Genomic DNA, 26,632 nt, shown 5'->3' on the forward strand with positions numbered 1-26,632 from the left:
CCTTTTTTAAAAATGTTTCCGTTAGCAGTTAGGAGGTTCGCCTCGCCATTGTTAAAGAGTGGTCAACACAAGTTTGCTGGAGGCTATATTTCAGCATCGACACAGGTATTCCTGCTGGTATTTAGGAAATAGCAGCGGTAAGTGATATATATATATTGAATTATATGCATAATATGTGGAATTTGAGTCTTTAAGGGGGTTTTAGCTCGATTGTTAACCGATAGCCGGGTCGTCGTCACTCGAGCACCTTTTGCTTTCTGAGGTTTTACTGTTTTTATGTAGCCTTTTATTTAAAACATACAACATGTTTCCAGGACTGGTAAAGGGGCCAAACCATGGCTCAACGTGTGCCAATATCAGAGAGTGGAAGCAAGAAAGCCTCCCAGGTGAGAGTTGCTGTTCGCCTGCGTCCCTTTATGGGCCAACAAGATGAGCGAGGCGAGAGGCCTTGTGTGAGAGGTCTGGATTCACAGAACTTGGAGATTATCAACTGGAGGAATGCATCTGAAACCGTAAAATACCAGTAAGTCATGCTCAAACTGCCATTCATTGTCTTGTATTAAAACGTGCTGTTAATGTTGTTTAAGCTTTGACGTGTTCCACGGTGAGCAAACGACACAGCAAGAGGTGTTCCTCTCATCAGTGAAGCCCATCCTGCCACACATCCTGAGGGGGCAGAATGCTAGTGTCTTTGCCTATGGGCCAACAGGAGCTGGTATGTTTGGCTGCAAATTTGATAACGTGATATCACAGAGATTCTGCATTAAATGTATTTAGCATAAATCAAGGCTTTAAATTGCAATAAAAAAACATTACATTTGATGTGCAGAGGTATTAAAAAATTGAATACAATTATAGCCTTGCGCTGATAGTCAATTAAACGAACGATAAAATGAACTTCATAACTTTGCCGTCATCAATAAATTACTATCCCAGTTATCTTAAAAAAACTGGAGATTCTTCAGAAGAAAGTCATACGTGTTATATCGTGGGCAAACTTTAATGCTACCTCAAATCCTCTTTTTTGGGGGGGGGGGGGGGGGTACAATCTTCTGAAGCTTACGGAGTGCAACAGATTCAACAGTGCTTGTATTATGTATAATGTAGTATATGGATTCACTTCTAAACCCTGCCAGCTCATTCCAGTGACCACTACTTCTCATCGATATAACAACAGAAGTAAACCTTTATTAAAAGGGAAAAATCGTCATATAAAGTGTACAAGCTTTGCTATAGCCTGTAGAGCAGTGGTTTTTAACGTGGGTTCGATCGAATCCTAGGGGTTCGGTGAGTCGGCCTCAGGGGTTCTGTGGAGCCGCGGAGGTCGAGACACACCCGACTCATCTTGTAAATAAAAACTTCTCCCTATCGGCGTACTATGGATACCCCCAAACAATGTTCCCTCTAATTTTCCATCGGATTTGCAGGTGTGTAATTTGTTGTGAGTTTATGCACTGTGTTGGTTTTGTTCTTTGAACGGTTCGTTTTGTGCACCAGTAAAAAAAACATAGCTTTGTCTTGAATAATAATTTTAAAAAAAAGTTAAGTTTTTCACTAAAGAAGGGTTCGGTGAATGCACATATGAAACTGGTGGGGTTTGGTATAAGGCTGAAACAACGCGTCGACGTAGTCGACGTCATCGGTTACGTAAATACGTCGACGCCGTTTTTGTGCGTCGATGCGTCGCATATTTACGTCACACTGCCGTCATGGCGGAGCGCAAAGCAGACGATGCGAGCGGTGCGAGCGAGGGGAAAAAAGCACGCCAAAAGTCGTCAAAAGTGTGGGAGTATTTCAATAAACGGCCTAATAATGTTGTAGCGGCGAACAGCTGTCTCGTCAGCTGACGCGCAAGCTCGCAACCGTGGCTGCTGAGCAACCAGCCAAACCCCACTTAATAAAATTATATTTTATCTTAGAGCACATCCGCCTCCCTATTCACCTTGGCAACCCCAGGAAATGTATATAATTCGGCATTATTTCGGCCAGTCGGCTTATATGATCAGAACCGATCAGTTTACGTTCACGCGCCGGTATAACGCGGCGCGCTCCCGTCTCATCTGCTGGTGCGCGAGCCCGGTAATTAGACCGCTGTGTCAAATCAAGGAGTACAAAAGACGCCAGCGCAGAGTGGAAAAAGGTTTAGTTCGTTACAGAAAACCCAGAGTTGTGCCAAAAGTGTACCAAAACCAATAGCTGAACGGACAGCCGGTAAGATTGCACTTTAGTTCTCTTTGTGGGTGTGGCGCACCTGTTGCGCTGGTGAGATGGGGGGGGGGGGTGCTTAGTCTGGAGGCTAAATACACACGGTGTTTTGTGTAACTGTTGTTTAGTGTTGATATTCTTTGCTTAGTTTGATAAATGTTGGAGCAGTTTGCTTCATCAGGAGGATGAAGTCGCTCAACTTAAAGTGTTGGATTTAACTGTGTTGGATCATTGGCTGCTGGTGAGGGCATAGAAAAAGGGGCATTTTTCTACCAGTAGATGGCGTTTAAGATTGAGTGTTTCACTGCTAATTTAATAATATATTTACCGTATTTTCCGCACTATAAGGCGCACCTAAAAACCACAAATTTTCTCAAAAGCTGACAGTGCGCCTTATAACCCGGTGCGCTTTATATATGGATAAATATTCAGATTCATTTTCATAAAGTATCGGTCTCGCAACTTCGGTAAACAGCCGCCATCTTTTTTCCCCGTAGAAGAAGCGCGCGGTGCATGCTGGGATATGTGACGTTTCATTTCCATTTGTGTGTTTATGTAAAGACCCCAAAATGGCTCCTATTAAGTGTGTTGTCTGTCTAATTATAAATAATGCAGACGAGGCGTGTTAACTGAGTTCTCAACGTTTACTTACAGCGTGCTCATAACCACATTCTAACTCCCAGCATACAACAACGCTTCTCAGGGCTACCGCGCATGCTCGTCAATATCGTTGAATGCTGGGTAGTGTAGTTGTTATATTTGCTAGCTCATAACATCACATTAAGAGACACGCTTACGCGCTTAATTCAATACTCGCCGTCATTCCGGGTGGATTGACAAAAGACCTCCAGCCGCTAGATATTGGTGTCAACAGGGCATTCGAAGCTAGACTGCTAACTGCGTGGGATCAGTGGATGACAGAAGGCGAACACACGTGACGTTCACCAAGACAGGGAGACGGAGACAGCGCCAGACGACATTTTGGATCCCACATTTGCCCAACTTTTCAATTCGGACAACGAAGGAGAATAATTCGAGGGATTTATGAATGAAGAATAACTTCAGAAAGTGAGCGCTATGTTTATTTTGTGTGTTGTGACATTAACGTTCGAGCAACATTATGTTGCTATTGCTCTGCACTATTTTGAATTTTACTATGTTTGTGATTGCACATTTGCGTACATTTTGGGAGTGAACAGAGTTGTTAGAACGCTGGTTTTTAATATATTATTAAAGTTTGACTGACCTATCTGACTGTTTTTTTGACATTCCTTTAGCGCAGTTAGATGCGGCTTACAACACCGGGCGGCTTATAGGTGGACAAAGTTTTGAAATATGCCGTTCATTGAAGGCGCGGCTTTTAACCCAGGGCGCCTTATGGTGCGGAAAATACGGTATACTGAATATGGATTTTAAATATTTATCTAAATAGGTGGTTAACTGGTTAGGTATTTATGTATTTGCATATTGGGTTTTCTGCTGCATTTATCTATTGTGTTTCTGGGTTTAAATGTATTTTATATGTATCTTGGTGCATTTATGTTGAGACAATTTATTTAAAATCTGTTTTAACTTAAAGGGAAAAGATGTGTCCATTTTCTTGCACTTGTTTAATGGTTAAGAGTTTGATTGCCTAATTAATAATTGTAAATTATGGGATTGATAATTGATTGATTTTTTACAGCATGTTAATCTTGTGGTGTTTTGTCCTTAAAGGTTTTTCACCTACTAAAGAAGCTAAGGGCTACTAAAGGCTACTAAAGACAGCTAATGACAGCTAAAGAAACTAAAGTCTACTAACACTGCTAAAGACTGCTAAAAAGACTAAAGAAGAAAAAAGAAGCTGTTTCTTCGTTGGAAAAACTGTTGCAAACTAAAGGAAAATAAAAGGAAAAAGTAACTACGGTCTGGTCTTTTGAGTGAAATCCAGAAGCCACATTTAGCATTGGTACATCCCTTCAAGTGTGGGATAAGCACAGCGAAAAAAGCAAAACACTTGACAGTTGTTGTACCGTATTTTCCGCACCATAAGGCGCCCTGGGTTATAAGCCGCGCCTTCAATGAACGGCATATTTCAAAACTTTGTCCACCTATAAGCCGCCCCGTGTTGTAAGGCGCATCTAACTGCGCTAAAGGAATGTCAAAAAAACAGTCAGATAGGTCAGTCAAACTTTAATAATATATTAAAAACCAGCGTTCTAACAACTCTGTTCACTCCCAAAATGTACGCAAATGTGCAATCACAAACATACGTATATCAACATGGACAGAGCTGCGTGAAAAAAGCCACCCGGCCTCTTCGCGTAAACTTAAACTTACCTTAACCACTCGCTCATCTTTTCTTCATCCATCCCTTCGAGTTAGCTTTTATGATGACGCCGGCTGGAAAGGTCTCTTTTGGCAAGGTCTTCCTTTTGAATATCACCATGGGTGGAAGTTTCTGGCCATTAGCATGGCAAGCTAGAACCACAGTGAAGGATGACTTCTCATTCCCTGTGGTGCGAATATTCACCGTACGTGCTCCCGTTGTATCCACAGTGCGGTTCACAGGAATATCAGTTGCTGTGAAATAGTAATCCGTGTGCGGATGGAGAGATTGCGTCTTTTCATGAACCGGATCCCTGTCGCTTTGTAGGAGCCGTTTTGTGGTCTTTACAGATGTAAACACACAAAGGAAATGATAATATCCGTGCGCTTTTTCTTCTTCTACGCGGGCGGGTGGTTGCTTACAGTAGAAGAAGAAGCGCTTCCTGTTCTATGGGGGCGGGTGCTTACCTTGGCGGTTGCTTGCGTAGAAGAAGAAGCGCTTCCTGTTCTACCGGGAAAAAAGATGGCGGCTGTTTACCGAAGTTGCGAGACCGAAACTTTATGAAAATGAATCTTAATATTTATCCATATATAAAGCGCACCGGGTTATAAGGCGCACTGTCCGCTTTTGAGAAAATTTGTGGTTTTTAGGTGCGCCTTATAGTGCGGAAAATACGGTATGCACACTGTGTCGAGTGGAAATGGCCTATCATCGCAGCACAACGGCTATGAACGAACATTTGAAAAGAAAACACCCGACAGCGTTCTTGCCATCGCCATCAACTAGTCAATCGTCCGCGTGCGTATACGTTGTCATCATTACACAAAAACATGAATGTGTCATTTGTATCTGCGTTGTAAATTCATAAACTAAAACACCGTTTCGCTCTGAGAGGCGCGTTTGGCGTGCCTGTTCAGTGTTTACAAAGACGCTAACGTTAATTAGTTGTGCAAATACCTTTTACAACATTAACAGTTACATATACTATGTACAAACCAACAATTAACTTTCACTTTAATCATACTATCATTGTTGTGTTATTAAGCAAAATAAGTAATAATTTTACTTTTGTTGAAATGTTTACACTGTTACAGAATATTTCGTTTTGCACTTTTTTGTATTGGATGTTTATCTTTATTTTTGTACATTTTAAAGCAAAATAAGCAATACTTTTACTTTTGAAATGCTTAAACTATTGCAGAATATTACGATTTGCACTGGATGTTTACTTTTATATTTCCACATTAAAAAGCAAATAAGCTACTTTTAATTTTGTTAAATGTTAAAAGTTTTAAATGTTTACATTGTTACAGAATATTTTGTCATGTTGTTGTCAATGTTGACTGAGTGGCCATACTTTTTTTTTGTAAATAAGTCATGCCTTTTGAAAAAACTGGCCTAAATTTATTTTTCCATCTTCATTTTAAATTAAAAAAAAATCGGTAAAAGGAAAAATAATCTATAGATTAATCGAAAAAAATAATCTATAGATTAACCGATTAATCGAAAAAATAATCTATACCGTATTTTCCGCACCATAAGGCGCCCTGGGTTAAAAGCCGCGCCTTCAATGAACGGCATATTTCAAAACTTTGTCCACCTATAAGCCGCCCGGTGTTGTAAGCCGCATCTAACTGCGCTAAAGGAATGTCAAAAAAACAGTCAGATAGGTCAGTCAAACTTTAATAATATATTAAAAACCAGCGTTCTAACAACTCTGTTCACTCCCAAAATGTACGCAAATGTGCAATCACAAACATACGTATATCAACATGGACAGAGCTGCGTGAAAAAAGCCACCCGGCCTCTTCGCGTAAACTTAAACTTACCTTAACCACTCGCTCATCTTTTCTTCATCCATCCCTTCGAGTTAGCTTTTATGATGACGCCGGCTGGAAAGGTCTCTTTTGGCAAGGTCTTCCTTTGGAATATCACCATGGGTGGAAGTTTCTGGCCATTAGCATGGCAAGCTAGAACCACAGTGAAGGATGACTTCTCATTCCCTGTGGTGCGAATATTCACCGTACGTGCTCCCGTTGTATCCACAGTGCGTTCACAGGAATATCAGTTGCTGTGAAATAGTAATCCGTGTGCGGATGGAGAGATTGCGTCTTTTCATGAACCGGATCCCTGACGCTTAGTAGGAGCCATTTTGTGGTCTTTACAGATGTAAACACACAAAGGAAATGAAACGTACGGTATATCCGCGCGCTTTTTCTTCTACGCGGGCGGGTGGTTGCTTACAGTAGAAGAAGAAGCGCTTCCTGTTCTATGGGGGCGGGTGCTTACCTTGGCGGTTGCTTGCGTAGAAGAAGAAGCGCTTCCTGTTCTACCGGGAAAAAAGATGGCGGCTGTTTACCGAAGTTGCGAGATCGAAACTTTATGAAAATGAATCTTAATATTTATCCATATATAAAGCGCACCGGGTTAAAAGCCGCACTGTCAGCTTTTGAGTAAATGTGTGGTTTTTAGGTGCGGCTAATAGTGCGGAAAATACGGTATAAAGCGCACCGGGTTAAAAGCCGCACTGTCAGCTTTTGAGTAAATTTGTGGTTTTTAGGTGCGGCTAATAGTGCGGAAAATACGGTAGATTAATCGATAGAAAAATAATCGTTAGCTGCAGCCTTAGTTTGGTACCTCAAACAAGGTTAAGAACCACTGCTGTAGAGGCGCGATGATCTGGAATGAGATTGACAGCTCTATAAAAGAATCACATTCTTTAAACATTTTTAAAAAGCGTTTTAAGTTCAATTTATTGCAACGTTATGCTTAGTACATTTAGCATACCCCTTTTGGTTGAGGAATTCACATTAGTCGCATAATTTTGGTCTTGACCTCTGTATGTATGATGAGATTATCGCAGATCTTCAAGATGTAACCTTTTTAATCAAATTTGAATAATAGGATATTGACACTGATTTGGTGGATTTAAAGATTCCTTTTTTATTTATAAATGAAATTGTAAATGGGTATTTGGTGGGTAGATTTTGAAATGTATTGTATTTTGTATATTATATGATGATGTATATTTTAAATGTGGGTCCCTGTCCATAAGCTATGTGCTTCTACGGATGACGCTTTTGCAGAACGGACTCTGATATTAACAAAAGAAACAATAATGAAATACAAAACTATGTTTGTCTGTAAATAAAGTGATGAAGTGGTCTTGGCCTCAGACTTTCAAAGTGGATACAAGAGGTCTCACTCTGTGCATCGTTCTTAGAACCTGAGCACGTTTTATTTGACAGTGGAATTACATGAAGTGAGCCTCTTTGTCAGTCATCTACAATCTTTGTTTCAGTTTGTGCAGTCGAGGCCTACTTGCAATTCTCCGTCCGCCACGCTTTTTCCTTTGTAAAGTAGCGGTAGCGACACTCACTATAATGTTGGAGCTGGAACTAATCATTTTGAAACGACCGTCACTACTTTTAAAGTACACATTGCTTCCAAACCGTATGAAAATATGTTCTCAAAAGATGGGCTGTGTGGGCCCTGGAAATTATATTGGAACAGACTATTTAAATTCAAACAATCAGAACATACAAGTAAACATGCCTCTTTACATTTTTTCAAATATGTACATTGAAAAAAAAGTACCGGTAATTTAAATTTTCAAACTGTTGTTACAAAAGAAAAAAACTCTCATAGGGAAAGAATAAATAAAAGGAACGTAAAACATGTGTAAGGAAAAACTAAAGAAAATACAACAAAAAATAAAAGCATCATCACCTCCAAAGACATGCACCTGGGGATAGGCTATTTGGCAACCCTAAATTAGCCCTCGTCTGTGAATGTGAGTGTGAATGTTGTCTATCTGTCTTGGCTCTGCAATAAGGTGGCGACTTGTTCAGTGTTTACCCTGCCTTCCGCCCGATTTAGCTGGGATAGGCTCCAGCGACCCTGTGAGGGACAAGCGGTAGTAAATGGATGGATTTAATTTTTTTGTTTTGTCTTTAAAGTAAATTGTCTGTCTTTTAGGATGTGGAAAGTTTCATGGCCTTTTTGTTTTTGTTAGTCAATCATTAATGAAAGTTGGTTAAATGGGAACTGCGCTTTTTTGGAATTTTGCCCATCGTTCAGTCATTATAAAAGACATGATGACGGATGGATTTTTAAAATGAATTCTAAATATTAAATAAATTCGATCAAAAGTCTGCTTACAGTGCAGCCTATAGGAGCCGTTGAATTTAGCCTATAATGCCCCTAAAAACACCCAAACACCACCTATTACGGTATATACAATCCTGGCCAAAAATATTGGCACCCCCGCATTTCTGTGAGATAATGCACCACTTCTCCCAGGAAATTGTTGACATTACAAATGCTTTGGTATTCACATGTTTATTTATTTTGTTTGTATAGTAGAGTTTGAGGTTGCTTTGCTGTTTCTGGTACCGGATGCCTTGACTGTCATGAAATCTGAGGACTACCAAATAATTTTGGGGCAAAATGTAGGGCCCGGTGTCAGAAAGCTGGGTCTCCGTCAGAAGTCATGGGTCTTCCAGCAGGACATCGACCCAGAGCATACTTAAAAAAGCACACAAAAATGGCTGAAGACAAAACGCTGGAGAGTTCTGAAGTGGCCATCAATGAGTCCAGATCTAAATCCTATAGAACATCTGTGGAGAGATCTAAAAAGAGCAGTTGGTAGAAGGCACCCTTCAAATCTGAGAGACTTGAAGCAGTTTGCCAAAGAAGAGTGATCCAAATGTCCAGTAGCAAGGTGTAAGAAACTCATTGATGGTTCCGTTTTTTTTCCAAAGGGTGTGCTACCAAATAATAAGTTGAGGGTGCCAATCATTTTGTCCAGTCCATTTTTGGAGTTCTGTGTTAAATATCAGATTTGGCTTCTTTTTTTTTGTATTGTTCCAATGCAAACAAAATAAATAAACATGTGAATACCAAATGATTTGTCATTTTAAAAAAAATTCTGGGAGAAGTGGTGCATTATCTGACAGAAAAGCACGGGTGGCAATATTTTTGGCCATGACTGTACATGATGTAAGTATATATGTAATGTAACAGACACACTTATAACATTGAATATTTATGTATATTGATCATTTTAAGCATACTCGGCACATTAATTTCAAAAACACATCACGTTTGCTTTTTTCTTTCTTCACTAATTTCTCCTCACTGCAGACTTTATGAGAGCCAACAAACATAATGAAACATCACTTATTGTATAAGGCCCGCTGTCATGAGGATGGCGACTGCTAGGATGTTCTTATATTCCCATTTAGTGGGAAATTGTCTCATGATCCTTGTGAAGAATCTGGGTGGGTGGGCGGGGAAATAAGTGCTTTTCGTGTCCTTCTCGCCAGTTCCACGTCCAATATGGCAGTCAAAAGTGTCCCAACTCGTTGGATTACCGTATGTCCTCTCTGTCCTCAGGAAAGACACTTCACCCTTGCTCCTGATGGGTCGTGGTTAGGGCCTTGCATGGCAGCTCCCGCCATCAGTGTGTGAATGTGGAAATAGTGTCAAAGCGCTTTGAGTATCTTGAAGGTAGAAAAGCGCTATATTACTGTAATCCATTTACCATTTGACTACCGTATATATAACTGTCTATATATGACTGTCTGCGGTAACACATGGGCATTACATTTGTTATAGGTGGCAATAAAAACATTAGTTTTGCTGATACCTGCAGAAACCCTGCATCAAGACATAGCAGCAATGCATGTTTCTCCTTTTTAAGGGAAAAAGAGTATTATTTCAAAGGCAAAACATTACAAGAATAAAATCCATGGAGAGGACATATTGGGCTTTCCAGTGATGGGTGATTTTTTTTGGGGAGTTTGTACAATGAAATAGAAAATGTCTCCCCAAAAATTAGCTACCATGGGGATGCAAATTGGGCTGATACTGATTCAAGTCCATACATGCACACTGTATAGCATGTGTATGGTCACATTTACTGTATTGTGACTGAGAATGTGACAATACATATAATTGTAAATGTGACCATACTAGTACTGCCAAATATTTTTTAATCAGATAAATCACACTTTTGATATGTGATTAATCACAGTGAATTACTTGCTTGCATGAATAAAAAACATTTGACACATGTACCGGTAATTTAACTGTCAGAATATCATAAACAAAACATTTAGCAAATTTTTTTTACTTGAATTTACCTTATTTATTTGCTCAACAAGTCCCATCTGGGTGTATTGAAGCAACATTTTGCCACCGAGCCCAAGAGTTGGAGTCTTCTCACTCATCTTTGCACTGGCATATGCATTGACCTGATCAATGACCGTATAAGAACCCACACAGCCTTTCAGGTAACCATTTGTGCTTAAGGTAAAGTAGCATGTGGGGTCAAAATAAATCGGTGGATTTATCTGCGTTAATTCAATTTTGTTTTTGTGATTTGATCACATGCGTTAGATAGTAAAATTTGGCAGCACTCGACTATACACATGATATTGAGACAGAAATCACAGTCTGTTATGTCAATAAGCTATGGCGATTTACTTAAATTAGTTCTCTTGGTTTTTGAAGTATAAATCGAACCTGGAACTTTCCAGTTGCTGACACGGCCGCTCTAATATGTAATGATAATAATGCAATAAACTTTGATTTCTCTGTTATTTGCCATTATAGTTCGAACACCAAATTTGGCATACTTGCTCGTTTGTCACATTTGACTTTGCAATCATATTTTTTCCTCCTAACTTTTGTTACTCTGCAGTGCTTCTCACTAGCGAGTCACAGCTAGCAAGGGTCTTTGTCCTTGCATGAGGCATCCTGCTTGTGTGTAAACTGGTGATTCCGCCTCCGCCCACTGAGACAAAGATTGTGGATGACTGACACGAAAATTCACTCCATTCATTAAATTCTGCAATTGAATAAACAAACTCCGGTCTTGAGAGCAAAACACAGAGCGAACCCTCTTGTGCCCTATTCGAAAGTAAGGGATGAAAACAATTTAATTTAACGATGATGGCAACGTTATCGGGTTAATTTTTATTTATTGCTCGGTTAATTTATCGGCCCAGGCCTCGTGGAAGCTATTCATTGTGATTGTTTTTTTGGGGGCTTAAGGCAAGACGCATACCATGTTGGGGAGTTCAGAGGAGCCGGGCATGATTCCTCATGCCGTTCAAGAAGTTATCAATCTGGTCAATGGTCAAGATGACGAGGGGTGGGACTACTCCATTGGCATGTCTTACTTGGAGATCTACAACGAGAAGGTATCTTGTATTTTTCACCGTAATGTTTTTAAACACCTAAACGTGGTAGTAACATTTTTTTTGTCACACAGGTGCTCGATCTATTGTCACCAGGCTCCCAGGATTTGCCGATAAGACAAGACAAGGACAAGAACATCCTTATACCGGGCCTCACTCACACAACAATCTCGTCTTTTTTGGATTTTGACCGCCAATTTATTCAGGCCAGTCTCAATCGTACCACAGCATCGACCAAACTGAACCAGCGCTCCAGCCGGAGTCACGCAATCCTCCTCATAAAGGTTTGTCAGAGCTTTTGTGTGTTCATTCATGGGTGGTCCTACTTTGAATTTGGGTGGCTTGTGGTGGTAGAAGTTTACAAAAGCATCTTAGCGGGTCTTGGCCTCTGTTGCTGTAGGCTAGGATTTGGTAGCTGGTGCTAAAAATAAATCCTCTCTTGCAACATTTCCACGAGCAACTGTTTTACTTTACTGGTGGAGGTACAAACAAAGGTCACATGTTCCTTTTTAATGCAGTCTCTCGTCCTACGCATATGACATTTTTGTCCATGCAGGTGGTGCGGACTCAGCACGCCCCGCCTCACCGCCAACAAACAGGCAAGCTTTACCTGGTGGACCTGGCTGGCTCCGAAGACAACCGTCGCACCGGCAACCAGGGTATCCGCCTGAAAGAAAGCGGCGCCATCAACCTGTCGCTCTTCACACTCAGTAAAGTGGTGGACTCCCTCAACTCGGGAATGTCCGTGCGCGTGCCCTACAGAGACAGTAAACTGACGCGCCTGCTTCAGGACTCTCTGGGGGGCTCAGCACACTCAGTCATGATCACCAACATTGCCCCAGAGTACAAGTTCTACTTTGATACCTTCAGCGCGCTCAACTTTGCAGCCAAATCCAAGCTCATCGTAAACAAGCCCTTCACGTGTGAGACTGTGGCTGTGCATCCAGGTGAGTCATTGATCACATACATAGTAGGAGTGTGTATCGCATATTTAACCATACAGTTGCAGCCTCTTGTTTTTTGCTGCTATGAATGTCTTTTATGTTTATGTTCGAGTGACCGTCTTAAGCCTGGTGTATACTCTTGCGTAGCTTACGTAGTTTCGTCTAGTCTCCCCTGCCTCTGCGTAGCCTCTCGCGTAACCTACGTGCACCTCCCAAAAATCCTAGGTTCGCGACGCAGAACGCAGAGCTGTGATTGGTCAGTTTTTGCCTGGGAAGGTCCCTAAACACGGACGAGCAGATTTTGTGCTTGAAATGCACAAATTATTGTATGATATAAAACAGGGATTTAAACATTTGCATGAAAACTGATATTGTGTACTTAATATCTAGGTGCGCTTTGAAAATAATTACTGAATGTGTGTTTTTCAGCTTATTGTGTTGTTGTGTCCAGAACAAATCACAAAGTGAAAGTACAAAAGTATAACTTAACTTTTATCACAAATCTTGTGCTAACAGGTTCAATTTCGACATATTCTTTCTCGTGCATGCAGGTCTTTTTCTCTCACATACATTTTTTTTTCTACGTCAATAATCTTTCAGGCACGGTATATTTACAAACATTTGTGAACTCTGAACATGACCATGGAGAAAAGCACAAACATGTTGTCAACTGAAATAGTTATTTTATAGTTTATAGTTTATTTACAATTACATGTTGGATCTCTCTTTTACCATGTCCCGAACGGCGGAATATTTTTGCAAATGTCCTCTGCCGCGACTTGTTCAGAAATCGCACAGTCCATCTTCAAAGGTTTATAAGTAGAGCGTCCATTTAAAGTAACCTGATTATTGTGAATGCTTAGTTCCGGTCTAGACGAAGTTGTCATGGTTGTGGTTCAGTGGTTGTATATAGTCACTCTTCACAGGAAAGAAATACACGGTATCTAGTCTGCAGATGCTCTTTCTGGAGACACTGTTCCTTAGTTTACAGGTGTGGTTTGGTAGGGGGGGCGCAAGCTGCGCGACGCGAGAGTATATTCCAGCCTTTACATGTCATCCAAGGAGCTTTACTCCGAGTGGCTGAAAAATCACAAACAAGAGCAATAATATGGCCGACTCGAGCGGTGAGTTAAAACTGATCGATGCACTAGCATCGCTGAAATAGAAGTGGACTCTTTTTGGCTTTTATAGTGTGGATTACACAAAGCTGTATCAGGACTTTGCAGTATGTTAAAGAGGACCTATTATGCAAAACCAACTATTCCTGCCTATTTGTACCTGTTTTTTTTTTTGTATTTGGGATCAGCATAAGTCCAGAACATTTTAAATCAAACCATGGAGGCATGGCAGAGATATTTAAAAAACAAAACAATCTTGCCTCCCTTCATACTTTCTCCAAATGAGCCTTTTAGAGTTTGCACAAACTGTGACATTTTGCCCACTGGTGATGTCACCGGATATCTAATCTATTTAATCGCTAAAAACTACAATATGGATGGCGGGGGGAATACTTTGTTAAAGTGGAGGCACGTAAATAAGACAAAACGATGCATCCTAAACAGACGGTCAGAAAGCAGCTGGAAAACGGTCTGTAAAACATTATCCATGCAAAATTTTGACTGAAGGACCACCATTAGATGTTATGTAAACCACAAGTGTTTTAATGTAGAAAAAACATTATTTGACCCCTTAAAAGGGCTATAATATACAAAACCAACGTTTCTAACCTATTGGTACCTGCTATTGTGTATCTTGGGATATGCATAATCCCGAAAATTTGAAATCAAACCGTAGAGGCATTGCGGGAATATTTATAAAATAATCTTACCTTCCTTTCTACTGAACTTCCGCCAAACGAACTGTTTGGAATGTGCACAATTGGTGATGTCACAAACTGGGAAACCCATCAGCGGTATGATATAAATCGAGTGCCTGGCGCGTGTCCGCCATTGTAGTCCACGCTGTAATCAATATGCGCCTTGTTTTTCTCTATCCTCTTGTTGTGTGGCAGACTCTGTCGAACATGCACACACATCCTCATTTTAAATACAAAATAGTGTATAGTTCTAATTTGGGAACGGTAGAATCTAGGGGTGTGGGAAAAAATCGATTCGAATTCGAATTGCTATTCTCACGATGTGCGATTCAGAATCGATTCTCATTTTTAAAACATTTTTAATGTTTTTTTTTTTTTTTTTTTTAATTATTATTAATTTTTTTTAATCCAACAAAACAATACACAGCAATACCATAACAATGCAATCCAATTCCAAAACCAAACCCGACCCAGCAACACTCAGAACTGCAATAAACAGAGCAATGAGAGGAGAGACAAACACGACACAGAACAAACCAAAAGTAGTGAAACAAAAATGAATATTATCAACAACAGTATCAATATAAGTTACAATTTCAACATAGCAGTGATTAAAAATCCCTCATTGACATTATCATTAGACATTTATAAAAAAAAAAAAAAAAAGAACAATAGTGTCACAGTGGCTTACACTTGCATCGCAGCTCATAAGCTTGACAACACACTGTGTCCAATATTTTCACAAAGATAAAATAAATCATATTTTTGGTTAATTTAATAGTTAAAACAAATTTACATTATTGCAATCAGTTGATAAAACATTGTCCTTTACAATTATAAAAGCTTTTTACAAAAATCTACTACTCTGCTTGCATGTCAGCAGACTGGGATAGATCCTGCTGAAATCCTATGTATTGAATGAATAGAGAATCGTTTTGAATCGGGGAAAAAAATCGGTTTTGAATCGAGAATCGTGTTGAATTGGAAAAAAAAAATCAATTTTGAATCAAATCGTGACCCCAAGAATCGATATTGAATCGAATCGTGGGACACCCAAAGATTCACAGCCCTAGTAGAATCATTATGGAAGCGACAAAAACTAGAGCAATGTGGGCGGATAGAAGACACAGTCGAAGTGGAGGCACGTAAATAGGACCGCCCACAAAATGCCGCATTTTGAAGAGACGGTCAGAAAGCGCCTGTAAAACAGTCTGTAAAACATAATTATGCAAAATTATTACCAAAGAACCATCAATACATGTTATGTTGACCTCACGGAAGCATTTTAAATGTAGAAAAAAAATGATCATAATATTGCCCCTTTTTAAAGTGTCTCACATAGGGTTGCAAAGGGGTGGAAAGTTTCCGGTAAATTTACGGAAATTTAATGGAAAGTGCACAGGAAGTTAAGCTCGGGAAGTTTGGAAATATTGACTATTTTTGATTATTCAAAGTTGGACACCGTCCATGAGAATTAATGGGAATATATGAGAATTAATGGAGAATCACAATAATTGTATATTATTGGGCACTTGCCTATAGGCTGCTGCATCTTTGTGGCATTTTTGACGTAGCTCTTTGCACAGTATTTGCAAATGTACACAGCCTTTCCGCCTACATTGGTTGGGGTGAAATGTCTCCACACATCAGATGGTGTACGTGGCATTATTCTGTTTGTATTTATTTATTTTTGTAAAACACTAATGCAATGCCACACACAGACATAAACAGTCAGCTAAACAATTGGAGTAGTCTTTAAAAATATTTTACTGATGGACAAATTAATAGAAATAGGCTAGATGAATAAATGAACACTCAATCATCATGCTAAATCAAACCTACATTCTTGTATGACAACAAAATGGCTAGCAGAACAGAAGGCAGAGGAAACTACACGTTTTGATTTAGTATTTGCGAATTGAACTTTACAGATCACAAAAAAAGTAAATTCGGATCACTAACGTTGGTAGCATAAATGAATGGGATTTAACATAGAGAAAATTAGCATCACGGCTAACGGAGAAATATTTTCGGTTCATTATGAGACTGTGGTGGTACATAAACATAGCTAGCTAGAGATATTGGCCCCAAAATTATTTAACAAGTACAGGAACAGCTAGCTAGCTTGAGTGGAGTAGTCTGCAGTCATACAGTAACCAGCAATTACACCTCTATTAAACTTAAATACCATAGATCAAATATAATTACCCCAGTAATATCATCAAAACTTACCTGACTGGATGAAGTCCTTGGGCTCAAATACTAGTGTGGCCACAATAGCCCTGCTGTAGTGTGTAGCATGCGGGGAATTATCTGTGCATGTGATGGAAGAATGTACTGCACTGAAGGAATGCACTGTACAGGGTTGAAATTCTACTGAATTTGCATTAAATCAGGTTGTTTAGCTAATAATCATGCTGCAAGATCTACTATGTTGCATTCAATGTTTATTCCCATTAATTCACATATATTCCCGTTAATTCCCATGGAAAATTACCAACTTTGAATATTCCCGTAGTTTTGCAACCCTAGTCTCACATAATTTCGAAATACGGGCACAACGAGCCACAGGTCTGCCAGTGACACCACCACCCTGAGCTGAGTAAGAGAAATGCTGATTTTCTTATCTCACACTTATTTGTGTCTATTAGATTTAATCTACTGGAGAGACTTGAGATGTCATGTTTCCCGAATTAGTTTAAAACGGTTATGAATTATGTTTATGAACAGTTTGTACTCTGGTTGAATTATGTTGCAAAATATTAATTTTATTAGTCTGACATTTATTAGGTTTTGCAGTGTATTAAATACTCTGAGGATACGATACTCTTTTGAGATTTCCAGCCCTAATGCAGGTAGTTTCATTGTTGCAAATGAGCTCCATTAATTAACTTAATTTGGGTGCCTAAACACAAAACTGGCTCAAGAACTAGTAAGAGCACATGCATGCTGCAGAGGAATACACTCTGCTCAATATTGGCCGCACTTGTCTTGTTTTAAACTTGACTGGTCTTAACGAACATTAATCAGGCTAAAGATCTTGTTGTAATTTGTAATGTTTACCCGAAAAGTGTAAGGATCAAACATTTCTTAATTGCCCAAACAAAACAGGCTACATAATTCTTAAGCATGATAAAATATGTGGTCCTTTTGAAAGCGACAATAAGACCTAAAACGGGTCACCAACCTTTTTGAAACCAAGAGCTACTTTTTGGGTACTGATTAATGCAAAGGGCTACCAGTTTGATACACACTTAAATAAATTGCCAGAAATAGCCAATTTGCTCAATTTACCTTTAACTCTATGTTATTATTAATAATTAATGATATTTATCTTTGTGGAAACACTGATCATCTTAATGATTTCTCACAATGCATATATATAGAAACAGATAAATATCGATATGCAACACTTTATTTTTATATTTTCTCTAACTGCACATTAAAAAAATAATTTATGGAACATCATTAGTCATTTTTCCTGATTAAGATTAATTTTAGAATTTTGATGACATGTTTTAAATAGGTTAAAATCCAATCTGCACTTTGTTAGAATATATAACAAATTGGACCAAGCTATATTTCTAACAGACAAATCATTATTTCTCCTAGATTTTCCAGAACAAAAATTTTTAAAGAAATTCAAAAGACTTTGAAATAAGATTTAAATTTGATTCTACAGATTTTCTAGATTTGCCAGAATGTTTTTGAATTTTAATCATAATAAGTTTGAAGAAATATTTCACAAATATTCCTTGTCGAAAAAACAGAAGCTAAAATGAAGAATTAAATTAAAAATGTATTTATTATTCTTTACAATGAAAAAAATTAATTTACTTGAACATTGATTTAAATTGTCAGGAAAGAAGAGGAAGGAATTTAAAAGGAAAAAAGGTATGTGTTTAAAAACCCTAAAATCATTTTTAAAGTTGTATTTTTTCTCTAAAATTGTCTTTCTGAAAGTTATAAGAAGCAAAGTAAAAAAATAAATGAATTTTTTTAAAGAAGTGAAGACCAAGTCTTTAAAATATTTTCTTGGATTTTCAAATTCTATTTGAGTTTTGTCTCTCTTGGAATTAAAAATGTCGAGCAAAGCGAGACCAGCTTGCTAGTAAATAAATACAATAAAAAAAAATAGAGGCAGCTCACTGGTAAGTTCTGCTATTTGAGCTATTTTTAGAACAGGCCAGCGGGCGACTCATCTGGTCCTTACGGGCGACCTGGTACCCGCGGGCACCGCGTTGGTGACCCCTGACCTAAAACAACAGTCATGCTTCTTTTCCTACCTTTTCTACTTTGTCCTTCCAATAAGCCATCGGGATGAATATATTTTATTATTACCGTTTCATTTATTGTTGTATTTAGTGTTTTAATTGCTGTGTTTTATGTCTATGTATTCTATGTGTGTGTTGGAAGCAACTCTTAATTTTCCCCTCCTTTGCTGCCTTCATCTCCAGTGAAGCGGGCCCGAGAAGAGCACGAGGCGGCGAGCGCTGACGCCCACACCCGCAAGAAAAAGCAGAGGGAGGAGAAGAAAACAGAGCCGGATGCCTCCTCACCTTCAGCTCATCTTCACAGGTGGAACAGTGCAGAGTGCACATGCTCCTAATGAACACATTCTGTGAAATAGGATTAATTTACATTTTGTCGTGCTCTGCCAAGACTTTGCGGATAGCAGCCATCTGCAGCTGATGTGATTTCCCATGACGCTTTGCTTTCATGCCATCTGCCTGTAGGTGTACACAACAGTCTATTGATCTCTTATACCTGTGTGCTCTCCCTCAGTCTGTCAGAGCCATCGGTGATGGACAGGCTGATTGCTCTGGAGAAGCAGATAAGCTGCCAGGACAAAGACGATATGCTCAAAAATGTGGCCCAATCTCGCAAGGAGATCCAGGTAATATACTGCATGTCCTATTTGGGCAGCAACAATTAATCAATTAATTCCATTAGGAAACAAGCTTTGATTTATATTCTGTTGCTTTGATTATTTGTTCAAGTGTAACTAATAAAAACTGATCAAATCTAGACTGAATATATTGCACAGAACTTAAGATATACGGACATGTTTTTCTGCAATAGAGCGCACAGGAGAGCGGTGTTTTGTGGCATCAAACAGCGGAGACTTATTTTTATTTTTAAAATGTTAATGTGCAAGGGTTAAAAGTGCAATTTCAATGTCGATAGAAAAATAATGTAGATTATGGTAAGCAGAAAAAATCTTGTTTATACCAAATATTTCCCCTATAAGACAAATTGATAGATTACTCGATTTTAAACTACCGTAATTGATAGCTGCAACGCTCTCACATAATCCTCCAATTTTAGCAACTATTTTATGTCTTGAAAGACGCTACTATAAAAGTCAACTTTAAAGAGGAACTGAAATTTTGGGAATTTTGCCTATCATTCTCCATCTTTATGTGAGACAAGAACACGTTTTTTTTAATGCATTCTAAAACGTAAATAAATGCTAACAATGGAGGTAATGAGTTTCTGTATCCACCTAAAAACCCCTCTACCAGACACATTCATAATGACATGTAATGTTTGCGTATTTTGGTCATTTTAAGCAAACGGCGGTGTATCCATTGCAGGATAATCACAACGTTCGTTTTTCCCTTCAACAACACTATTACTCACGGCAGACTTGAGACATGAGAGCCATCAAAGACTACTTTGGGAAAAATTATGAGGCAGAAACTTATGTTTTTTTAGCCTGAATATACAGATTATGAGCTACATGTTTTAGAAGCTCTGTGCTATACATATCCAGCTTCAGTGAAACTAAGCATCATGCAGCAGTATTGCTAAGTGCTGATTAAGAAATACAAACCATGAACATAATAAAATAATCACTTACTGTACAACGTCTGCTCTCAGTGGGATGCTGACTGATGTTCATATATTCCCGTTTAAATGAAGAATTAATTATAATCCTCACACAGGTTCGAAAAAAGTTTCTTTTTGTGCCTTTCTCCCCGTCTCCTGATCTAAGTTGAATGTCAAATTTGAGAAACTTCTCGGTTTATGGCCACAAACTTTCACTATTCAGGTGGCAGGCATGATTTATAATCTAGAATCCACTTTTACCAACTCAGAGGCAATGCAGTAGCAGCTCAGTATGTCAATACTATAGCTGCATGAGCTAGTTCGCGCTCTGTGATCACAGCACCACTTAAAGTAGTTCCTTAATGTTAGAGCTTATAATAAATATATTGCTAATATGTAATATTTAGGTCACAAGATGTAAAATGAGTTTTGGCGGTTTTTGCATGTTTTTTTTTTTTTGGAGGGCTTTATTTGTGCAATAGAGTACTTCCGTTAGCAGCATTGTTAGCCACCTCGTACTTTAGAATGCGTAAAAAGAGATGTGTTCTTGTGTTACATAGCGATTGTGAATAATGGTCAAAATTCCAAAACAAAGTTCAGGTCCCCTTTAATATACGAGAGTAGTCTGTCTATAGCTTGATAGCAGCGTAAATCTGCTGAAAAGGACTCCAAACACAGCCATGATTGCTTCAATAGCCGATAACAAGTGAGTACCAAGATAATTGCCTACAGTCACACATGGTGGTCTAGGGCTGCTTGAGTGCTGCTGGCACTGGGGAGCTGCTGGAAACATTGTCTCATTAAAAGATCAAATGTGGTACGATACTTGATATCAAACCTTTCTACTTCCTCATCCAGGAGCTGAAAGAGAAGCAGAAGGAGATTGAGAGGAAGGCCCTGCTGTTAAGTCGGCTGACTAAAGAAAAGTCCATGAGTGAGGAGACGGGCTTCCGCAGCAACGCGGCTCCTCTGCAGCAAAAACAAGCCGTCACATCAAAGGTCAATAAAAAGCAAGCAGTCGTGCAACCCCTGCAGGGTCAGTTCAATAAGTTCTTTGCTTGACCAATTCATTCACGTGACCCTTATCTAACCCAGTGTGCTCTTTCCTGTGCAGTGACTGAGCGCCAACCTCTCAAACAGCTGACGATCGTTAGGAAGCAGTCAGTCTGCGTCAAGAAGGTGGACAAGGCGCTTTCAGATCACGTGGAGGTTAGAAACCAGACCAGCTCTAATAAAATTTAGGCTTTCTGCATCTGTAAAGAATCACCATTCTCCAACATACATGTTGAAAAGTTGATGCTGTTATTGTTGATACGTTAGAGTTAACAGCATGTTAGAAATAGTTCTCAGTGTAATTCAATTAAGTTCTACACCACTCTAGCTACAATATGGCAAAATAAGTGAACTTATAGGGGAACATTATCACAATTTCAGAAGGGTTAAAACCATTAAAAATCAGTTCCCAGTGGCTTATTTTATTTTTCGAAGTTTTTACCCATCACGCAATATCCCTAAAAAAAGCTTCAAAGTGCCTGATTTTAACCATCGTTATATACACTCGTCCATTTTCCTGTGACGTCACATAGTGATGCCAATACAAACAAACATGACGGATAGAACAGCAAGGTATAGCGACATTAGCTCGGATTCAGACTCGGATTTCAGCGGCTTAACACAGTCTGATAAGATAATTACTAACAACTATGAACTAGGTTTACAGCATATGAAATACATTTGGCAACAACATGCACTTTAAGAGTGCAGACAGCCTATTTCAGGCGCGCTATGAACATATATTTTTCCACGATTTCAGCACTCCGGTTAACCATACCTAAATAGACACAAAATACTGCATTACACAAGACTACCCGAATGTACTCGAATGATTGAAAAAAAAAAATGTTTTTAAGCTAAATTATTGGTAAACACAGTTTATGTATAATAATTTACCGTATTTTCCGCACTATAAGGCGCACCGGATTATTAGCCGCACCTTCTATGAATTACATATTTCATAATTTTGTCCACCAATAAGCCGCCCCGGACTAAAAGCCGCGCCTACGCTGCGCTAAAGTGAATGTCAAAAAAACGCTGCGCTAAAGTGAATGTCAAAAAAACAGTCAGATAGTTCAGTCAAACTTTAATAATATATTGAAAACCAGCGTTCTAACAACTCTGTCCCAAAATGTACGCAAATGTGCAATCACAAACATAGTAAAATTCAAAATGGTGTAGAACAATAGCAACATAATGTTGCTTTAACGTTAATGTCACAACACACAAAATAAACATAGCGCTCACCTTCTGAAGTTATTCTTCATTCGTAAATCCTTCGAATTCTTCGTCTTCGGTGTCCGAATTGAAAAGTTGGGCGAATACGGGATCCAAAATGGCCGGTTCCGTCTCGTAGAAGTCATCGGGAGTCAGTGTCGCTGTTGTTCTGTGAATCCTGCCTTCCGGAAAGCTCGGACCACAGTTGTGACCGAAATATCTGCCCAAGCATTTACGATCCACTGGCAAATGTTGGCGTATGTCGTCCGAGGCTGTCTGCCCGTCTTAGTGAAGGTGTGTTCGCCTTCGGAGCTGTGTGAAAAAAGCCACCCGGCCTCTTCGCGTAAACTTCCCTTAACCACTCGCTCATCTTTTCTTCATCCATCCATCCCTTCGAGTTAGCTTTTATGATGACGCCGGCTGGAAAGGTCTCTTTTGGCAAGGTCTTCCTTTTGAATATCACCATGAGTGGAAGTTAGCATGGCAAGCTAGAACCACAGTGAAGGATGACTTCATTCCCTGTGGTGCGAATATTCACCGTACGTGCTCCCGTTCCACAGTGCGGTTCACAGGAATATCAGTTGCTGTGAAATACGGTAGTAATCCGTGTGCGGATGGAGAGATTGCGTCTTTTTATGAACCGGATCGCTTATTAGGAGCCATTTTGTGGTCTTTACAGATGTAAACAGGAAATGAAACGTACGGTGATATCCGCGCGTTTTTTCTTCTTCTTCCGGGGGCGGGTGAAGCGCTTCCTTTTCTATGGGGGCGGGTGAAGCGCTTCCTGTTCTATGGGGGCGGGTGCTTTCCTTGGCGGTTGCTTGCGTAGAAGAAGAAGCGCTTCCTGTTCTACCGGGAAAAAAGATGGCGGCTGTTTACCGAAGTTGCGAGACCGAAACTTTATGAAAATGAATCGTAATAAAGCGCACCGGGTTATTAGGCGCACTGTCAGCTTTTGAGAAAAATTGTGGTTTTTAGGTGCGCCTTATAGTGCGGAAAATACGGTACGTAAAACCGCGAGTAATGAATAAAGTTTTCATCAATTAATATATTCTGTAGACATACCCTCATCCGCTCTCTTTTCCTGAAAGCTGATCTGTCCAGTTTTGGAGTTGATGTCAGCAGGCCAGGGAAGCTAGGGTCGATATTCTTCTCTTGATCATCTTCGGTGGCATAAGGGACGGTGTGAGCCAAGACATCCAGGGGGTTTAGCTCGCTCGTCTGCGGGAACAAACTGCCGCCATTGCTTGCCGTGCTACCGAGGTCCTTTGTCCCTGAATAGCTCACACACTCCGGCAGATTCAATGGGGGTCTGGCGGCAGATTTCTTTGACTTTATCTTTGGAAATGCATCTGCTTTGAGTGTCGCAGGATATCCACACATTCTTGCCATCTCTGTCGTAGCATAGCTTTTGTCGGTAAAGTGTGCGGAACAAACGACTGACCATTTCGTCGGCTTTCCCTACACCCTCGTATTTTGAACAAATTTCGTCCAATTTCTTGCCACTTTCGCGTCTTTGGGCCACTGGTGCAACTTGAATCCGTCCCTGTTCGTGTTGTTACACCCTCCGACAACACACCGACGAGAGTGAGAAAATGGCGGATTGCTTCCTGATGTGACGTCACGTTGTGACATCATCGCTCCGAGAGCGAATAATAGAAAGGCGTTTAATTCGCCAAAATTCACCCATTTAGAGTTCGGAAATCGGTTAAAAAAATATATGGTCTTTTTTCTGCAACATCAAGGTATACGGTATATTGACGCTTACATAGGTCTGGTGATAATGTTCCCCTTTAATAACCTGCAGCCTTTCATTCTTAAGTCTTCTCTCAAGCTCCCGGATGACAAAGAAAACATGGCGAGGAACTGGGAGTCTCTGCTCGACAGGTGCTTCCTGGAACAGTCCAGACGGAAGATCCTGCAGATCCTTAACACGGGCTCTCTCAAAGAGCTGAAAGGCCTGCAGCAGATTGGTGACAAGAAGGCCAAGCTCATCTTCGGCTGGAGGGAGATCAACGGCATCTTCTCCAAGGTGGTGTACAAGAGCGTTTTTTGTTTTTTTACAAACATCTGAGGATGTCCATAATTTTTACTGTTACACTGTCCTCTTGCAGCTGGAAGATCTCGGGAAAGTTGAGGGGATGACAGAAAAGAGATTGTCCTCCTTCATGAAGGTATGTTCTTGTATTTAAATGTGGTGGTGTACCTAATAAAGTGGCATACCAGTACCGTATTTTCCGCACCATAAGTCGCCCTGGGTTATAAGCCGCGCCTTCAATGAACGGCATATTTCAAAACTTTGTCCACCTATAAGCCGCCCCGTGTTGTAAGCCGCATCTAACTGCGCTAAAGGAATGTCAAAAAAACACTCAGATAGGTCAGTCAAACTTTAATAATATATTAAAAACCAGCGTTCTAACAACTCTGTTCACTCCCAAAATGTACGCAAATGTGCAATCACAAACATACGTATATCAACATGGACAGAGCTGCGTGAAAAAAACCACCCGGCCTCTTCGCGTAAACTTAAACTTACCTTAACCACTCGCTCATCTTTTCTTCATCCATCCCTTCGAGTTAGCTTTTATGATGACGCCGGCTGGAAAGGTCTCTTTTGGCAAGGTCTTCCTTTTGAATATCACCATGGGTGGAAGTTTCTGGCCATTAGCATGGCAAGCTAGAACCACAGTGAAGGATGACTTCTCATTCCCTGTGGTGCGAATATTCACCGTACGTGCTCCCGTTCCACAGTGCGGTTCACAGGAATATCAGTTGCTGTGAAATAGTAATCCGTGTGCGGATGGAGAGATTGCGTCTTTTCATGAACCGGATCCCGGTCGCTTAGTAGGAGCCATTTTGTGGTCTTTACAGATGTAAACACACAAAGGAAATGAAACGTACGGTGATATCCGTGCGCTTTTTCTTCTTCTACGCGGGCGGGTGGTTGCTTACAGTAGAAGAAGCGCTTCCTGTTCTATGGGGGCGGGTGCTTACCTTGGCGGTTGCTTGCGTAGAAGAAGAAGCGCTTCCTGTTCTACCGGGAAAAAAGATGGCGGCTGTTTACCGAAGTTGCGAGACCGAAACTTTATGAAAATGAATCTTAATATTTATCCATATATAAAGCGCACCGGGTTATAAGGCGCACTGTCAGCTTTTGAGAAAATTTGTGGTTTTTAGGTGCGCCTTATAGTGCGGAAAATACGGTAATATAATCTTTGGTCTTTCTACTTCCAGGCAAACATCTTGAGTGTGATTGGAAAGTAATTTTTTTTTTGGGCACATCAAGCCATCCATCCTTTTTTCTACCGCTTGTCCCTCTCGGGGTCGCAAGGATGTCTGGAGCCTATCTCAGCTGCTCTCAGGCGGAAGGCGGGGTACACCACAAGTTGCAATGTACCATACAGTAAATAACCACACAAGCTTCATTTTAAATTTTTGTTGTTGTTGTAACCCGTTGATTCCAGAAGATGGTGCTGCCTCTTCTTTTCATTAAACACCTCACATCCTTGACTTTGTTTTAATGTGATGCATTTTTACACAACGGCTTCAAATGTGACAACAATGACCTTGCTGCGTCTTCGCACACTCACCTTGCCACATCCTCCCTCCACTCTCCACCCTTCTCTTTTGACAATAATACGGAATGACAAATTGGAGTTTTCTGATTGTAGAATCAATTAATTTGTGTGTAGTTTTCAAAGGGTGAAACATTCATTTTAATGCAATTATTTTTTTTCATTTGAGCAGTTTTTTGTTGAAATATTTATAAATTGCCCAAATTAATCAAATATTTGCTGAATGAGCCTACTTGCTGAAATGTCAGGATATTTTCCATTTGTGTTATGTAAAAAGACATCTATTTGTTTTTAATAAAATGAAAATGTGTTTGTATATATGTTTGAGAAAAATTACTAAGATGCTTTTTAAAAAGTGCATGTGAGTGAATGTCAAACTATACTGGTATATAGACCTACAATGTTATATAAGGTACACATAAATACATTTATAATAAAACATTTTCACAATGTATAGACTTAAATTTTTAAGAAAC

The 26,632-nt window shown here is 39.7% G+C and overlaps 1 protein-coding gene across 1 annotated transcript; it reads left to right on the forward strand.

Annotated features, from left to right (window-relative positions):
• kif22 (kinesin family member 22) lies at nt 1-26,091 on the forward strand. Its single transcript, XM_061967790.1, has 13 exons — nt 1-137; nt 315-523; nt 588-715; nt 11,573-11,721; nt 11,793-12,002; nt 12,275-12,665; nt 18,936-19,056; nt 19,264-19,375; nt 21,169-21,346; nt 21,425-21,519; nt 24,404-24,613; nt 24,696-24,755; nt 25,816-26,091. The coding sequence occupies exons 2-13, from the start codon at nt 336-338 to the stop codon at nt 25,843-25,845; spliced, it is 1,872 nt and encodes a 623-aa protein (XP_061823774.1). The 5' UTR covers nt 1-137; nt 315-335; the 3' UTR covers nt 25,846-26,091.
• Nucleotides 26,092-26,632: the final 541 nt, after the last annotated feature.

Source organism: Nerophis lumbriciformis, linkage group LG11, assembly GCF_033978685.3.
Source record: "Nerophis lumbriciformis linkage group LG11, RoL_Nlum_v2.1, whole genome shotgun sequence".
Taxonomy (NCBI): Eukaryota; Metazoa; Chordata; class Actinopteri; order Syngnathiformes; family Syngnathidae; genus Nerophis; species Nerophis lumbriciformis.

Bases quoted from the DNA above. Each gene is read 5' to 3' on its own strand.
- kif22 (XM_061967790.1), top strand. From the start codon at position 336: ATGGCTCAACGTGTGCCAATATCAGAGAGTGGAAGCAAGAAAGCCTCC. The intron at 24,614-24,695 runs GTGGTGTACAAG...GTCCTCTTGCAG, and splicing joins TCAACGGCATCTTCTCCAAG to CTGGAAGATCTCGGGAAAGT. The intron at 24,756-25,815 runs GTATGTTCTTGT...TTCTACTTCCAG, and splicing joins GATTGTCCTCCTTCATGAAG to GCAAACATCTTGAGTGTGAT.